This window comes from Caretta caretta, chromosome 8 (assembly GCF_965140235.1).
Source record: "Caretta caretta isolate rCarCar2 chromosome 8, rCarCar1.hap1, whole genome shotgun sequence".
Taxonomy (NCBI): Eukaryota; Metazoa; Chordata; order Testudines; family Cheloniidae; genus Caretta; species Caretta caretta.
Genome location: NC_134213.1, coordinates 6,537,264 through 6,555,629, shown reverse-complemented (window position 1 = coordinate 6,555,629; position 18,366 = coordinate 6,537,264). Strand labels below are relative to the sequence as shown.

General features: G+C 53.1%; 2 protein-coding genes across 4 annotated transcripts in view; one reads left to right on the top strand and one right to left on the bottom strand.

Annotated features, from left to right (window-relative positions):
- The window catches only part of ANXA6 (annexin A6), a 38,271-nt gene extending 35,764 nt beyond the window's left edge, over positions 1-2,507 (bottom strand). For 2 of the 3 annotated variants that reach the window (XM_048861197.2, XM_048861199.2), the window contains exon 1: positions 2,354-2,507. The gene's annotated coding sequence lies outside the window, so the exon portion shown is untranslated. Of the gene's footprint in view, positions 1-2,194; positions 2,313-2,353 lie in introns of those variants that run through there. The other variant, XM_048861198.2, reaches the window with a different exon arrangement.
- A 2,983-nt stretch (positions 2,508-5,490) lies between these two features.
- On the top strand, positions 5,491-17,711 carry LOC125641184 (cationic amino acid transporter 2-like). Its single transcript, XM_048860702.2, is given in 12 exon segments — positions 5,491-5,650; positions 8,904-9,059; positions 11,230-11,398; positions 11,933-12,063; positions 12,439-12,643; positions 12,728-12,765; positions 13,706-13,808; positions 14,014-14,113; positions 15,494-15,638; positions 15,959-16,125; positions 16,841-16,949; positions 17,587-17,711. Coding segments are annotated over 12 exon segments (1,608 nt in total).
- The last annotated feature ends 655 nt before the right edge of the window (positions 17,712-18,366 follow it).

Here is an 18,366-nt window from a genome sequence, read left to right as displayed (position 1 = left end):
ATCCACAAATGCTGAAGACGGCAAGCCCGGAGAGTGAAATACCAGGAACTTGCAGGGCTCAGGGCTGAGAGCAGCTGAACTGACAGGCTTTACAAAGGGTGGCCATCACCTGCCGTGGTGTGACGGTGGGTAGAGCTGTGCTGGACGGGGGTGTTGTGCAAGGTTACTTGCATAGATGGGGCCCCTCCCCTGGGCCGTGGGTGGGGGAGGGGGCTGCTTGTGAATACTGCAGCAAGGAAATGAAGAGACTTGTACACAGTGCAAGCTTCCTGCCTTACTTCCTCTGATACAGATCACCTACCCGGGCCTGGCTCCCACCTGTGCATGCAGCCCCACAGAAACGTGCAACAGAGACAGCCAAACTCATCTCACTGGTGTCTGATAACTCCCGACAGCACCTGGATCCCCCCTGGGGAAACACCACCTCCCTGGAACGAGCAGCTGCTCAGGGTTGCAGCTGGCCTTCCGCATTATCCCTGTTCTTGAATGGGAGCAGGCCCATGCCGGCGCCACCATAGCTCCATCCAGCACTGCTTTTTAACATGCTCCTGACCCCCCTGGCCCTAGGGGAGGCTCTTCTCCCATGACAACTGCCTAGGCAAGGTCCAGCTATGAAAAGACAAACGGCAAGAGCCGATCACCACTTGGGACACTCGTTGGAAGACAAAGACAGGCCCATGGGGATTGAATGTTTCAACGCGCCATCGAGCCGCACAGCCTTGCGCCTGCAGCACGTGAGCTGACGAGCGGCAGACGGGATCGCTACTTGGGGGGCTGGCCCCACAGCACAATTCGGGCTGCCGCCTCTCCTGGCGAGCGCAGCTCGTTCCCTGATTGCTGAACACCGGGAAGAGCGACCTAGACCAAGGGAATCAACAGAAAGCCCTGATGGCTGGGGCGGGGGGTTGGAATCTGGGAGGTGGTGCTGGAGTGTCCATGTCTGCCGGCTGTTGGGCAGACAAAAGGATTCACTACTCATTATGCTTTAGGAGGGCTTATAGGGATTTTTTCACAGCACCTAGTAAATAATTTACCAGAGCGGAGAGCTCTCTGCTGTTGCATCCAGAGTCTCTGGGGACTCAGCAGCCCCTCCCCACATCCTTTAAATCCTTGGTACAGTGGCAGCTTAATTGTCCTGAGCTCCCCTTCCCCAAAAGGGCTAGTGAAAGCCATGGTGCACGGGCCAGCCCCTACAGCCCCTGTGTTTTACTGACGGATTCACAGCTCCTCTAAGCAGCAGGGCTTTGGTTTTACAGTGTTCCCAGTCCTGCAGATTCATGCCAGGGTGAAGCATGGACAGAGAGGCAAGAGACCTAGGGGTTATTTTTAAAAGCTTTCAGGCTGGCAGCGGTACTGTGAGCACACACCCTGCCAGCTCTTATCCAGCATCGTACCAGGCTGCAGCCTCAGGAGGGTTTACTTCTGCTTTAGACAGGAGGGGTTTTCCAGAAAGTAACTCCCAGAGCAAAAGTGAAGCCCAAGGGCTCCACCCAGCCCCCTGGGAATTGGGGCGTTGGCTCAAGGACCTCCTGCATCAGCCCTTTGGGGCTCTTCTCGTTAAAAGAAGTGCCTTGAACGGTGGCAAATGAAACATTGGGAGGGTTAAAAAAAGATGCACAAGCCACCTCAGAAGGCAGAGACACGGGATGCTACAAATCCAATGCAGTCTGTTTTTTTAATTTCAACCTTAAGTCTTAGGACAAGTGATCCCAGCTCCCCAAGAACTGGCCCAGAACTCAAGCATCTCCCCGCCGGGTCATGAATCTTTTAAAAACATACATCATAAAATAACTATCGCATGGGACGTTTTATGAAACAGGAGGGCAAAATTCCCTGGGGATCCGCTTTCCCCAAACCAAATTCACAGATTTAACCCATATCCCAAAGAAGTGTGTCACGGGGATTTTTGTCTTTTTCTGCCATCTGCCCAAATATGGGGACAAGCAAAGCTAAGCAAAGCTCATCCTTGTGGCTGGGTTTTGCACACACACCCCGGGGAAGGGGCCCCGGAACACACCCACCAGCTCCCAGCCATTTTTGGTTACAGAAACACCACCCAATTCCCCCAAACTCCCAGCGAATTGGAATGGGGCTTGCTCTCAGTTTGGAGAGTGCCAGGAAGACTTATGGTGATTTTCATTAATAATAAATAATAATTAATTTACTCTAAAGAGAAAATAACCCTGAAACTCACCAGCACGCCAAACAGTTTGCAATGCACACAGGAGGGGCTATTCATTTGCCTTTAGTCCAGTGGCTTGCCAGACCCCCTTGCCCTCAGTCAGCCCTGGCACTCTCCAGCTTCCCCTCTCACTAAGGATAGACCCTTTTCCCGGGCCTGGTTCAGACTTACATGTCCTGCCAAGGCCTCTTCCCCTGAGCAGCCTTTCTCAGCCTGCAGTGAGACAGCCCAGGAACTGTGCAGAACAGCGCTCGGTATGGCAGTGTGCAGCCTGCCCTGGTTGCAATGCAGCTGTTTCCTCTCCTCCGGTGGAGCAACGTCACACGCTCCAGAGCCTTCCAATCCGGGCTAGCCCTTGAGTGTCACCCAGGCAGGGGCAGAGGCCACCAGGAGAAGCATTGGTTTGCGCTCAGCGGCCCTCACCCATGGCACTATAGAAAGAACATGCACCAACAAACTGACATAGGTCACCCTCACTGAGAAAAGGCAACAGGGTTCAGAGAAATAATCCAGCGCCTGCCCCAAGCTGATTTACTGTCTCGCTGCACCAGTGGGAGCAGAGCTCAGCAGCAGCAGCTCATTCTACACACCAGGACGTCCAGGACAAGAGCAAAGAGAGCGATAAGTTGGGTGCCTCTCCAGGCTGCAGAGATAGAACTCCAGCCCCCACGTGTCGGGCCCAGCATGGTGGGAAAGGCTAGCCCCGGTGGTTTTCACAGCAGCCATATGCCACTGCCCTCAGCCTCATGATGTGCATTATGTGGCACGTACTGGAGTGAATGCTTATTTCAGTTTTATGGCATGAGTCTTATACCCTCTTAATACACGAGCATTTAACACAATTAAGTCCTTAAAATATAGATCAAACTGTCTGTGCCACCCCTGAGCTACGTCCACCAATGACCGTAATGCAATGATCCCCTCTGCCCCATCAGCTCATTCCTGACCCTCGTTCAGGGGAAATCGCAGGCTGCAGGAAAATTAACTAAGGAAGCCGGACTCTGACCCACTATGGAGGGAAGCAAGTTTTGGGGCTTCAGGGAGAATGCCCTGCCCCTTTTGAACTATGGGGGCTCCCATCTCAAGCACCTCTATGGTGACTCGCGGTGTGAGCATCGCGCCACCTGGGAGCGACTGAGAGGAGAGAGCAGGACAGTGGAGGGCCAGAGGGACGCATCCTCCATATAAGTGAGGAGAGATCTAGCAAGAGCCAGACCATATATGGTGCCTTTCCCTTGTGCTCTCTGAAAAGATAAAAAGCCCAATTTCTTCTCCTCTGAGAGAGAAGCAGCCTCTCGGGTCAGACACCAAGGAGGGTTTTCAGCCATTTGCAAGCACCAACAATTGGGCTTGATCATGGAAATACTAAGAGTCTTAACTTGAGGGTGGTCATAGCATACCCCCTGCCTGCAGGGTGACGTGCCAGGCCTGGGTTACAACAGGTCTGGGGTGGGTAGCTGGAACTCTGGGGCCTCCAGTTTTCAGTGTGTTGCACCTTGACAGTTCTAACTAAGCCCTCTGCCTGTGTGCTGTTTGCAGCAGCCATTTCCATCTCCAGGCTGCTGCAGCCACAGCGGGAGGAAATGTAGAAAGAAACAGCCTTATTGGGGATCCAGGAAGTAGCAGGCAGTTTCCTTGCTCAGAAATCCCCCTGTCTGCTGCTCCAGCATGCCCAAGAAGCTCCAGGTGTCTCTGCTTTCTGGCTCATGCTCATAGGTTGTTCTGCCTCCAACCAAATAGCCTACAAAGGATGCAAACCAACAGTCTACCCTAGCCCCTGCACTTGCCCCTAGGAAAACCCCTGTTAATCTACCTGAATTAGCTCCACTCAGGCCTAGCAATGCACTTTAGTGCCTCGGGCCCCAGCCGCCATCAGCTGTACCTGTTTTACTACCTACCCCTGGACTTTAATAAGGTCTGTGATTGGTCAAAGGCTCACCTGATGGCAGCCATTAGCACCTTTCAGCAGCACCTCAGGAGGGGGATAGTGGCTCCCAGAGCAGGGATTTTAACCCAACAATCCCGTCAGCATTGCCCTGTTGGGAGCTGAGGTCCATGCTCTAGTGGGGGCTCTGTTCCTGGCTGGCGGGACTTGCTCCAACATCAGAGGGCTCTTGGGTCCTACCAGAGAGAGACTCAAATGACGCGGTTAGCGCCCAGCCCGCAGCAGCTGTGTCGCGGGCCGTTGCCAGAGCTAACGCAAACAGCTAAGAGAGGGTCCCAGGCACCAGTCTGGCCATGCTCCAGAGAAGGGCAGGAAAAGATTCCTACTGAAATCGCTAGGGGCCTGATTCTCATTGACACGAAGGGCCTTCTACACCCCTCGAGTGGGGTAAAGAGGCCTGCCTGCTTTGAGGCTTCTCTATTGCTTTAGTGTCAATGAGAATCAAGCCCTATATTTCTTTCCAAGAAGTGTGTTCTGGGCCTGCTGCTCTTTATTGCACAGATAGCCCCTAGAGCGAGTCCATTTCTGAAGTGTTTTTAAAAGGGTCAACGACCAGCCCCTGGCTGTTTCTTTGGCACTTCCAGTCTATTTGCTGGTGTTTTCTCCTAGATGTAGGAAGCACAAGGGAGGAAACAGACGACAGTGCACACAATCCCTGCCTTGCACGTGCAGAGGGAGGTGCACGAGTTCATGCACAATTCTTTTGCCTGCAGACCTGTGCCCCCATTAAAGAAAATATTTGCTCCATCATGATCATGAACGGCCAGGAAATTGGTTCAGTCTCTTGTGAAATAGTGTGAACAAACTGATCGTAAATAGAGGGCTGGGGGCCATTTCTATATTTGAAACTGAAATGCATCACAGTTACAATAAACTCCAGGCCCACCTGTGCCACAACAACTGGTTTTCTGCCTATAAAAGCCAGGGCTGGTGTTAGGGGGTAGCAAGCAGGGCAGTTGCTTGGGGGGGCCTCATGCCACCGGGGGCACTGCAAAGCAGCTCAGGCTTCATCTTCAGCTCTGGGTGGTGGGGCTCAGGGTCCCAGGTTGCAGTCCCTTGAGGCGCGGCTTTGGCTTTCTGCCTTGGGCCCGGAAGAGTCTAATGCCAGCCATGCTTGGCAGCCCCCCTGAAACTTGCTCATGGCCCCCTAGGAGGCCCTGGACACCTGATTGAGAACCACTGGTCTCGTGGATTGAGCAGTGGGCTGGGACTCAGGAAACGGTGGTTCTATTCGCCGCACTGCCACTGCATCGCTGGGTGACCTAGGGCAAGTCACGGCTCGCTCTGTGCCTCAGTTTTCCCACCTGCAAAATGGAGATAATGATAGCGACCTCCTTTGTAAAGCACTTGGAGAGCTGGGACGATGATGGTGATCATGGCTGAAGGCAACGGCAGAACTCACATTGACGTCAGTGGGGCCAGGGTTTCACCGTTAGTGATTAACAGGATGCGCTCAGGAGATGAGCGGCAGATCTTGTTTGCAAAGGGAGCACCCTGCCTGCTGTCGCCAGCCAGGCCTGCATGTGGGACGATACTGCCAGAAGGAATGCCCCCAAGTCCAGCTCAGAGCCTCCTGCCCCTATTTTCAGTGAAAGAGCAAAGCAAGAGCCATCTACAGCGGCACCACACATATGGCAACAGGGCCTTTGGCAGGGGATGGGCCCTATATTTGTTGGCAAAAAGTCTCCTATTTTTCCACTCTACTCTCAGACATGGATTTAGGATTCAAGCCGCCCAGCTGGAAAATTCACCAGGAGGTGCAGCAGTAGGGCCCTTGGAAAAGGATTCGTAAAGGCTCCTCCCCAGCAGCCCTATGCTCCTCCCCTACAGAACAGGAGTCAAGAGGGAATGAACAGAACAGGGCACTCTGGAGTTATCCATCCCTTGTCGTCAGTCCCAGCTTCTGGCAGTTGGAGGTTTAAGGGTGTGTAGAGCATGGGGTTGCATCCCTGACCATCTTGGCTAATCGCCATGATGGACTGATCCTCTCCGCAGAATACAAGTCAATGGGAGTGACTCAGCGTTGCCAACACGAAGCGTTCAAAAATCACGAGTCAGGGTCCCCAAATTAAGAGATTTGCTTAAAACTGATGAGATTTTTGTCAGTAATAAAGGTTGGGATCTTTTTCTTTGCCTGCTGGTTTCTGAGCCTTTTGGTTGCGCTCGCTACATGTTCTCAAGCTTTCCTCTGCATTGACGGGGGCTCGAAAGTTACTTGACTTTTTTTTTTTTCCCCAAAGAACAGTGGAGATTCTCCCGCAAGTTCCTGATTCCTGCAGCGGGGGCTTTAAGAGAAACACCAGAGCTCACCAGAGTTGGCTACACTGCGTATTAGGGGATGGGGTGGGAGAAATACGGCACCTGGTGAGGCGAGCACGTCCGTGAAAATCTATCCACCCCACTCCATCATGCTTTCAACCCAATGCGTGTCACTGAATTTTCTCTTCTGCGGCCTGTCCCTGTCCATCGCTTTCAGGTGCTGGCAGGTCTGACTCAGGTGCCCAGACATCCCGATATTAGAGGCTTTCTCTTATATGCGCAACTACACCCCGCTCTCCCCCTTCCAAAAAAAAGGGGGTCCTGATTTTTCACCCTTGCTATCTGGTCCCCCAAGGTCTGACGGTGCCTGACACTATCACCGGGCTCCTTAGCTGCCAGAGACACAGACAGTTCTCCCAATGGGAGCTTTTGTGTCAATGTGCAAAGGAGTCTCCCTCTGCCTCCTGCACTCCCCTGGACCCCAGCTGGAGAACTGCCTCCCCCACCCAAGGCAGAACAGCCAGCCCTGCGGTATGGCCTCTGGCCCGTGTGTCGGTCCACACTGCCACCTGCTGGCCCAGCAAAGCCCAGCAGCAACCCAAGGCATTAGCTCGATGTACCCCAGAGCAGGACTCCAAAGCAGTTTGGGGTCAGCCCGGGGAGCAGAGGATCACTGCAGATGAGTAGAGAGGAGCAGAGATGAACATCCCGCTGCCAACTTCCTGCTGTCGGCAGTTAGAGTGGCATCCTGGCAATCATCAGAACGGGCATCCTGGTGACAACCCCCAGCCGCTTCCCTGAGCCCATTTCCCTTCTCTCGCTGAGCCGTCGGGGCATGGTGAGAAAGGGGCAGAGAAGGGGGCAGGGCAGAGGGATCGCACAGCCTGAGGGACAATGCTGCTGGGAAAAGGTAGGGCTTTCCCTAGTATAAAAAAACGAATTGAATCCCTCCTCATCCCCATCCCCCACCTAGGATCTAACGAGACCCGTCCTAGTACTGACAGATTGGCATTGCTACTTCCCTGTGGACAGGTCACTTAGCTAGCATTGTCTTTTGTCATTTGTATCGTGGTCACACGGAGAAGCCCCCCGTCCAGCTAGGCGCTGGGCAAACACAGAACAAAGAGATGGGCCCTGCTGCAAAGAGCTAGCTATCTACGTACAGGACAAGAGACAATAGGTGGATACTGACGGACAGACCGGGGAGCCCAGTGAGACAACACTGGTCAGCAGGACAGGCAGCGGTCTGAGCACACCCATCAGCTGCCTAACCACTGTGGTTTTGTAGGCACCACAGCAGGGGAGCGCTTGAAGGAGGGATCTGAAGGACAAGGAGGGAGTTGGGTTTATAGGGAGCACAAGTTTCCTTTAGTTTGGTTGCTCCCCACTAGTCATTCCAATAACTCCCCTGGCCGTCACCCAAGCCTGGTTTTCTGGGTAACACAACTCCGTCTGCTTTGTATAACCCAGTTGGCTGGGGTGACAGTCACGCCTGTTGATGCGATTAGGTGCGTGAGGAGCAACTGCTCCTTGGAGATGGCTGCAGGAGACAATAAAAGCTTTGTTACAACTGCCAGGCTGTCCCCTTCTCTATGATGGAAAACAACATTTGTCTCCACCCCCTGCCCTTTTACCAGCTAGCACTCCACTCCAGCATAGCTTGGCCACGACAATTTTGCCGGGCACGCTCTAAGCTGGTGAGCGCGGCTTTTCACGACACAATCGAAACGGTACTCTGCAATCCGGCAACTGACTCTGTCAACCAGCAATGCCGAGGACTTACAACTGTGCAGCTGCGGTCTGCCCAGCTCCCACTGGATTGGTCCCCTGTACTTTCTGCTGCAGATTTTTCAGCCTTGTTGTATTTAGGCTGGGCAGAACTCCATTTTTTTTTTATATAATTTTGAAAGAACATCGATGTTTATCTTAATGTATCTTTTTCTCTTTTAGCAGATTTAAATTTTCACAGCTATGCAAAATTATGGGGGAGGTCAACATCGCACGTCAGCGTATCAATAGCCTCACGTCAAACTCGAATACGTTCTCAAGCAGCATCTGCCTTGTCTTGCCTATCTGTACGTTTTTATTATTATCGATGGAAACATTTTTTTGTTGGGGTGAGCGTGTGTACGGTGAAATCAACATTTACCCATAAAAATCTAGTCCTTCCAAGCCAGGTGTAATGCACACACAAATATTATTGTGCACATCAGGCAGCCCTCTCAGCCTCCTGACCTGCTTCTTCCTCCTCCCATAAAGTCCTCATTGATATGGTAGCTTCTGTAAGTAACCTAATGGTTTATTCTGGGGGCATGTGTTAAAGAAACAGGACTTCCAGTTTAAAAGCTTGGGGGTGGATGCATGGTCTTGTTGGTTCAACATAGACCTGGGAGACACAAAAGTGGGCAAAGAGAGTCAAGCATGGAAGAGAGCCCTGCTGTATCTTGCTTTAATGCAGGGATATGTGTTTAGCCTCCCAATGCTGGCATCTTTGCTTACCTGGCTGCCTCTCCCCAGGTACCTCCAGTGTCGCCCAGGCCTGGAGTGCCACATTTCATGAACTCCTCCACAAGAAGATGGGGAGGTTTTTTGGCACCTCCATGACCATGAGGTCTCTGGGACTAGCAGAGTATGCAGACATCTTCGCTGTCTGCCTCATCGTCATGCTGGCAGGTACAGTGTTTGCATTCAGCTTAGCCTGAGGCATTGGATTCGGGAGCTGAGTCTTGCTTTCAAAGCTTTACAAAATCGTGCCCCCTTCTTCATTGCTGTCTGCGTCCCCCATGTCTCCAGTCCTATCTACCCTCTTCCTTTACTGCCCCCTTTCTGCCATTCTCCTGCAATGCGTCCCCTGCACTTGGCCCCCTCTTTCTGTTCTTGTCTTCCAAGCCCCCCCACTCCATCCACCTACTTCTAGGAGCTCCCAACCAATAACCCGCCCTGCCCCTTCCTGAACGCTGGTCCTGTCATAGCTCTCCATGGCTCTCTTTCTCAAGGCAAGGAACCTGTGCAGCACAGTGTACATGTACAGCACTGGAAATGTGGGGTGAACCCTCGCCCCACTGACTTCAATGGGGCCAGGATTTCACCTGTGATCGTTGTTAAGACCAATAACAAAAAAACGATAATATAGCTTAAACAAGGGGCATTCCCTTATTGGATACAATTCACACGAATGCTTTCATATATTTGACCCTGTCTCTAAGAGGCAGACTGTCCAGCCGTACCCCAGGGGATGTGATAAACCTCGAGTCTATATGGGGTTTGGATAGGCTCAGTCAAAGGCTGCCACTACATCCTCAAATGGGCTGGGACCTTTATCCAAAGTGCCTTATGCCCTATGCACACTGTTAGGACTGGCTGGGGGGTTCCTGTGGCCAGACTCTAAGCATGCACCCGCCTTGTTAGGCAGCCGGTCACTCTGTCTACCTACGGGACTTATCTGCTCCCCCCTCCCCCACTGTGTCTGGGCACCGCACAACCCCCTGCACTCCTGTGAGGTAGGGAAGTGCAATTGCTTCCATTGTTCAGCTGGGGAACTGAGGCAAGGAAAGACTAATTTCCAGCTCTGGGAGACGTACCCGCATTAGCTCTGATCCAGCTAGCATGCTAACAAGAGCAGTGTAGTCTCTACAACATGGCAGGCTAGCCACCCTGAGTACAACCCTGTCTGAAAACCTACATGCATACTCAAGCGACGAGCCTGTCCCATTGTTCGCACCACTGCAATGCCACTGTTGGTTTTAGCCCGCTACGTGGGGGGTGTCTACCTGGGCTGGAATTTACAGCTCCAGCATGGACACTTAGCCATAAGTAACCTGCCCCCGGTCACAGGGGAAGCCTGGGGGATTGAAGCCAGCTCTAACCCCAGGCTAGCCCCCTGGACCATCCTTCCTCACCCCCCACCCCTTTCTGGAATTCACTCCTCTTCGCAGCCTGTCAGAGCTGGGTTTCATTTAGCATTCAGATGAGCTGGTTTTGCCTTCAGCCTTAGAAATGAGGCAAATACAGTGAAATGCTTGGGCCGGAGGTGCTTCCCATGCATGTCAGAGCCCTATGGGCCCCGCTTTCTTCACACCCCCCACTCCCAGCCCTCACATCACAATGGCTCTCCTGGCATCTGAGAGAGGAGGGGCCAGCTCTTCCTTCAGTGAACCTCTCGCAATGACGCCCAGGGGTCGCAGCCTGCTGCCAAGAGCCAGGGGGTCCGGTTTGCAAAACAGGCGTGTTTGTTGCAGCCAAATACTTCCGCTTATTTGACACTGTCAGTAACTGTCGCCTCTTGGGAGAAGCAGGCAGCTTAGCAGCATAGGTCTGTAACGTGTTCTGTGGATCCTTGCCGTGTGTGATGCAAACCAGCCACCCAAAGTGAGCATCTCAACACCCATTTAAAAGTGTCACTAACGCAGGTCGGACCCCCTGCACGTTCCAGTCCAGGTCCTCTAGGCCCGGCCCGGCCCATGTACCGCAGTCCTGGCCAGCTGCGTCTCTGCTATGGCGGTGCGACAGACTGCCGTGGTGTTTTCATGCACCCAGCAGAGGAGAGGTGAGATCACTCGTTCATGTTCACATACATGACTTGGGGCCTCATCCAAAGTCAATGGGAGCCCTTCCCTTAATTCAGTGGGCTCTGAAGGAGCATCTGAACTCAGCTTCCCAGAGAGGAAAGGCTCGTGTGCTCCCCTGTGCTCCTTTTGGGGTCTTTCAATGGTTCCTTTGGTAAAGACACACAGATCCCATATTCGGATCCCTTTCCATATGGTGGCACCTGGCCCTGATGCCCCGTGCGCCCCCAAGGGGACTGACCACCTGGGCGTGTTGCTCTTCTGTTTTGATTCCCCAGGGCTCCTTTCCTTTGGGGTGAAAGAGTCTACCACAGTCAACAAACTATTCACAACCATCCACGTGCTCTTCCTGCTGTTTATCACAGTGAGCGGGTTCAGCAAAGGGGACCTGAGGAACTGAAGGATGAGTGAGGATGACCTGCTGAGGGCCGCTGCCCACCAAGCCAGGTGAGAGCGTGGGTGGGCCGGCCCCAAGACCTCTGCATGCTTTAGAATCACCCCACAAGGAGGCCTCCCCTGAGAGCCAACCCCGGGTCTAAAGTGATTGTATGAAAGTGCCCCAACTGTACTTTCAAGTGCCATGTGGTTGGACATTTAGTAAAGACCCTGCCTGCAATGCAGCCCATATTTGCTGGGCCCATCGGTGTGGCTAGGATTTAATCACGGGTATTTTTAGTAAAAGTCATGGACAGGTCACGGGCAGTGAACAAAAATTCATGGCCTGAGACCTGCCCATGAATTTTACTATATACGCCTAACTAAAATTTGGGTGTGGGTGTGGAGGCGGGGGTGCTCTGGGGGGGGCAGTCTGGTGGCGCTGCAGGTGCTGTGGGGGTGGCCCGGGACTCCCACTGGTGCTGGGTGGACCTCAGCGCGCGGGCCGGGACCTCTGCTGGTGCTGGGGGCGGAATTTTGTCAGAGGCAGGCCCTCAGCTTGCCCCCGGTAGAGGTTCCCCCGGCTGACTTCCTTTTTCTTCCCAGTAACCAATCCCTGGCTGGCAATAGGACCGGTGAGTTTGGAGTTGGAGGGTTCATGCCCTATGGTTTCACTGGGACACTGGCCGCGACCTGCTTCTACGCTTTTGTTGGGTTCGACTGCATTGCTACCACGGGTAAGTGAGAAGGGGAAAAATAGGAAAAATATTATCCCCATTGGACAAATAGGGAAACCGAGGCAGGGAGGGTCAGTGACTTTGCCCAAGGCCACGGAAGGAGTTGGTATAGGTGCCAGGATCAGAACTGAGGCATTCCCCAGCCCTGGGCCAAACCTGCCCGAACACACCCCTTGCTCTAACTGCTCGAGCGGGGAATGGGCCACACAGAGGCCTCGGATGCATTCAGGAGGCTGGCTAGCAGGAGGGGAAGGGAAGTCTCCAGTCAGTTACTTGTAGGTGCCACAATACTGCAGCTGCCAGCAGGGGCCATAGGCCCCAAAACAACAAGGATTGCTGATGCCTGCATTGACCCGCCAAGCGTGCCTTTCCAAGTGGAGGAAGTGAAGAACCCCCAGAAATCCATCCCGGCAGGGATCGTCATCTCCCTCTTGGGCTGCTTCCTGGCATGCTCTGGGGTTTCGGCTGCCCTGACTCTCATGATGCCGTACCACCTCTTGGACCCCAGGAGCCCACTGCCTGGGTGGAGCGTGGCCAAGAACGTTGTAGCCGTGGGGTCGCTGTGCGCCCTGGCCACCAGGTGAGAAGGGAATGAGGGGAAAGAAGCACATTGGGAAGAAGCTATTTTTGCTGAGTTTACCTCAGACTCATTCATGTTCCATAGGCCCAAACAAAGTTTCCTGGGCATCGATAAAGCCTTGGGTGAGCTTTAGGCCTTGTGAAAGTCAGAGATGGATAGAACTGGCTAGAGCCATGCCTGCTTCCCCTCCCAGCCCCAACTCAGCTCAGCCAAAGCACCCCCGTCATGACTAGCAGAACCCCTGCTTTTCCAGTCCTGGGCCCCAACAGAGCTCTGCCAACTCACCCCAATGTGACCTGACCTACCGCCTGCTACTCCCACCCTTCCTGAGCAAGGATCTGTACTCAGGCCCATTTCGTGTGCAGGCTTTATCATGTGAGCAAACATCTGCTGGCCTCTAAGGGAAGAGATCAGCACGTCACTCATGACCACATCTGAACTCAGTTCTAGAGAGAGGAAAGGATAAGGTCAAACAGCGCAGCCGCATATGCTATCCAGCATACCTGCCTTGTAGCCCCAGGCCCATTCCTGGTCAGGCGTTCGTTCAGGCCTCTGGCCACAGTCAGCAGCCGCCAAAGCCCAGTGGTAGCAACTCTGGCGTCTGGCGCAGTGGCAGGTAAGTGCCCTTACAGTGAAGGTGCTGCCGTGGGGTGCCAGCCCTTAGCTGTGTGTGGGGCGGGAGGAGGGTCTGCAGGGTCTGTAGAGGGTAAAGCCTGCAGAGACAGAAAGGCGGGGTGTAATTTTCAATAAATGGTGGTCTTTCCCAGTGGTTAGTGCTCTCACCTGCCATGCTGGGCGGGCATCTCTAGGTTCAGTTCAGAGTCCATGGTCTCTCTCACACCTGGCTATCGCACAGGCTATGGAGGCAGTAGGGCCAGTATGGCGAGGGAGATGGGCTATAATGAGCTATCACGAGACACGCATGTAGTCCTTCCGGGCTGGCCTCAGCATGTGAGGAACAAGCTCTGGGCAGAAGGCTGTGCATGGACTGACAGGAAGGAGCAGAAAATATCTAATCTGAGGCTAGCATCAGTGAGCTAAAAGCCCCTCTTGTCTCCACAGCCGAGATGGCTTTCCTCTTTGATCTGAAAGCCCTGGTGGACATGATGTCCGTCGGCACTCTGCTGTCCTACACCCTGGTGGCTATCTGTGTCCTTTTTCTCAGGTAATGGCCGAGGAGCAGTTCTGATGCGAGACGAGAAAGGGAGTGTCTATTCAGCACCATCATTGTCTTTACTTTCTTGTATGGCATGGACAATGGCAAGGGGCAAGGGCCTGGGCTGGTGTGTGGCTTTCAATACAGTATAGAATAAGCTTCCTCCATCCCCCACACCTCCCCATTTCCTTGCCCCTTCTTGCCTTTGCTCCAGGTTTTCGTGGCACAGGTTTGCCTCTGAGCAATTGTCACGAAATGCTGCACGAGGGGCAGCGGGTGGGGTGCAGTTAGTGCCGGAGCTGTGGACCCCGTGGGTACGGGGACTAGAATTTTGATATGGGTCAGCTAGAGAGCCAAATGAGGGGCAGGAAAGCTGGAAAGCTAATGGTCAGACTGGTCAAGCAAAGAACTTAGCAGGATTCAAAGGGGGATTGGATATCAAGAATACCCAGCGTGATCCTAGTTAATGACAACAAGCATTTTGGAAGGGACATTATCCCACATCTGCCCATTGTGGGTTTGCTTGCACCTTCCTCTGAAGCGTCTGGTACTGGCCAATGTCAGAGCTATGGGCCTTGGGTCCGATCCAGCCAGGCATTTCCTATGTCCCTAAGTCCAGTGCTAAATGGCATGAGTTGCCCTCCCACACCCCTTTGCATGCTGCACTCTGCAAGGGCTGCCATGAGGTCAGACCGGGTAACAGCTTCCATCCAAGGAGTGGTAGATACGCTGGAGGGGAGGGTTTTCGTAGGAGGAGTGGTAGATACGCTGGAGGGGAGGGATAGGATACAGAAGGACCTAGACAAATTGGAGGATTGGGCCAAAAGAAATCTGATGAGGTTCAATAAGGATAAGTGCAGGGTCCTGCACTTAGGACGGAAGAACCCAATGCACAGCTACAGACTAGGGACCGAATGGCTAGGCAGCAGTTCTGCGGAAAAGGACCTAGGGGTGACAGTGGACGAGAAGCTGGATATGAATCAGCAGTGTGCCCTTGTTGCCAAGAAGGCCAATGGCATTTTGGGATGTATAAGTAGGGGCATAGCGAGCAGATCGAGGGACGTGATCGTTCCCCTCTATTCGACATTAGTGAGGCCTCATCTGGAGTACTGTGTCCAGTTTTGGGCCCCACACTTCAAGAAGGATGTGAATAAATTGGAGAGAGTCCAGCGAAGGGCAACAAAAATGATTAGGGGTCTGGAACACATGAGTTATGAGGAGAGGCTGAGGGAGCTGGGATTGTTTAGCCTGCAGAAGAGAAGAATGAGGGGGGATTTGATAGCTGCTTTCAACTACCTGAAAGGGGGTTCCAAAGAGGATGGCTCTAGACTGTTCTCAATGGTATCAGATGACAGAACGAGGAGTAATGGTCTCAAGCTGCAGTGGGGGAGGTTTAGATTGGATATTAGGAAAAACTTTTTCACTAAGAGGGTGGTGAAACACTGGAATGCGTTACCTAGGGAGGTGGTGGAATCTCCTTCCTTAGAGGTTTTTAAGGTCAGGCTTGACAAAGCCCTGGCTGGGATGATTTAACTGGGAATTGGTCCTGCTTCGAGCAGGGGGTTGGACTAGATGACCTTCTGGGGTCCCTTCCAACCCTTATATTCTATGATTCTATGATTCTATGATCCAGATACTTCACACAGCGAGGCAGCCTTCTGGCAACCAGCCATGTCCTGTAGCCTCTCCTCCAGAAGTACCGGCCTGAATCCAGCACTCAGGACCCCTCAGATGGAAAGATCCCCGCCACAAGGCTCTGGATGAACTTCCTCATCCGCCCACCCGTGCGTCCAACTCAGTGCTCCTCCAGCCTGGTGTCGTATGCCGTGACACTAGCCGGTAAGTGCTGGGGCCCTAATACTGGGGATAGCACAGGGAAGTAGCCAGGCCTGGGTTTGGAGGATAGGGTGGCAGAACCAAGACTCAGCCACCTTAGGACAGAAAGGAGCACTGTGTCTGCTGAGAAGAACTGGCCCATCCAGGACAATAAGCCAAAAAGCCCTTCCTTTGCCCCACTCTCACTCCCAGCTGCGTTCCTGGAACAGCAGCTACATTGGCAAAGCACTTGGGGAGGTGGAGGGAGATCTGGTTTGGGGGTTTGGGGATATCTGGTCATTAGCCAGCCCCTTTTCACAAGCTGTTCATGGTCCAATTCCCAGCCATCCTGGTCTGCGCTGTGAGCATAGTGACCACAGCAGGGCTGGAGTGTCTCTCTTCTGGAGGAGCCTGGTGCATTGCCTGTCTGGTTCTCCTTCTGCTGGGGATCCTCGGTGTGTTGCTGACCATCTGGAGGCAGCCTCAGAGCCAGAGGAAAGTGTCCTTCATGGTAAGCAAGAGCCAGAACATGACACTGGGGGACTTTCAACGTCCCACTCCCCACAAAGCAAACGAGAAACGGTGAGTGACCAGAGATGAGAGACCCTCCATGTTCATGCGTGAAAAGGCCCTCGCAGGCTTACGGTGTCTCATTAATGGCTTTGATATAGGGATGTTCACCACATCTGAGCTCAAGATTGGCTGGACCTCTTCCATAGCTGTGTTAGACAGAGGTCCATGGAATGAGCCTGGGGTTCATTGGACTCTGCCATCGCAGAGCTGATAGAGTCATCGGTTTTAAGGTCAGGAGGAACCACTGTGATCATCACCTCCGGCATAACGCAGGCCGGAGAATTTCGTCCAGTGATCCCTGCATTGCGCTTAATAACTTGTGGTTGAACTAGAGCATTTCTGTTAGAAAGAGACAGCCAGTTTCGATGTGAAATGCTGGAGAATCCACCGTATCCCTGGGTAAGCTACTCCATTGGGTAATTATCCTCAATGGTAAAAAATTGCACCTTGTTTCCAGTTACTGGGAGAGGCAAAGCAGACGTCAGCCTAATAATTGTTTCCCAAGCATCCATTTGAGATCAACCTTGGCAGTATTTACTAGGAACTTTGGATTCTAATTACCCAGCCCTTAGCTGTTCCTTTCATTCCCTGGAGTTGCTGCATACGTGCTACAAACCAATGCTCGCTCCCTTGCACATGTGTGTTCCCTACAGGTGCCTTGTCTGCCATTTCTGCCCCCTGTCAGCATCCTAGTCAACAGCTACCTGATGGCCAAGCTCAGCGGTGTCACCTGGCTGCGGTACATGGTGTGGATGGCGATTGGTAAGCCTCTCAGAGCTGGCTCTCAAAGACACTTCATAAGCCACAGCACTGGGCAAGTGAGAATGCTGTGTAGACAGCAAGAGACCTCTGCACTTGCTGCTGAGGCAGGGTTGTCCAGTGGTTGAGACAGAGGCATGTGGGTTAGGAGACTGTCATAGGGTGGCTGGCCTTTTAAGGGTTAAACTGAGGCCCAGCCCCACATCTGTCCGCTAAGGATCATTGTAAGGTGATTGTAAAAGTAGCAACATAGCCCAGATGGGCAGAGAGCTTCCAGGAGCAGCGAGGCTCCGGTAGCAAGCCCTTGGGCCCAGCGGGGAGCAAAGACTGAGAACTATGGGCCACAGGTTGATTCTCAAGGAAGTGAGAATGCAGAACATCCCAAAGTTCCTGCTCTCCAGCTGAGTGACCCACAAGCTACCCCCATAGATGCCCGTCTCTCCAGCCTTGAATGGATCCATTCTTGGGAGCTGGCAGGGAACTGAAACAGGATGTGTGTGGACCTTTTGCAGGGTAGAAGAAAGATGCTGGCCGTGTCTGTTTCCGGAGAGAGGAATGGTACCTTTTGGGAGGGCAGTGGCAGTTATGTGACCTCCGAAAGAAGGAAGAGGTCACCCTTCCCTGTTTTGCGTGCTGCCAGGTCTCCTGATTTACTTTGGCTATGGGATCCGCCACAGCACCGAGAGACGTGGGGCCATAGGGATGTCTGCGCAGGAGAAGGCAGAGGGCACAGCAGGTGATGTGGATGCAGACACTAATACTTGAAAAAACTAACTCTGGGGAGCCCATGACTCTGAACAGCAGAGCCTCTCCGTAGAAGTACAGCCCGCCTCTGACCACAGCTGATTTCTCCCAGTTATTGAAACTGGTGTTTAAACAACCCCGCACCCTTCCTCTGATTGTACATCGGAATATTAGCCATATGGGAACATGCCCTGCTCTAGGTGGTGGTGGTGGTTGTCCTTTGGGTCACTGCTTTCTAGAATGGGGTAAATATCCAGGGACTCGTCATTTAGGCAATGGATCTCACCTCTTCTTCTGTTGGCAAGCTGGCTGCTGGAAACGGAGTGGGATTGTCTGGGGTTCATTCATTGTCCTGCAGTTCTGAAGAAGGAAACCCCTAGCAGGTTACCAGGCTCACTTCCCTCCCCAAGGGTCAGTTTGTCTGTTCACAAGGTCCCATCCGTAGGAGCTAGCTCAGGGATGAAACTCTCTCTAAGAGATTCCCCCCATCACCCTGTAGTAGTCATTGTTCCCTTCATGGAAAAGGCAGTGGGGTCTGTTAACAAGCATGTCAGCTCCCCAGGGATCCATGGGAAGCCAGGCCCCATCCACATAGAGGCCATGTTCCTCCACACCAGCCATACTCCAGTCCTGACAGCTTCCCCATCCCAGCTCCAATGGCATCACACTAATGGGG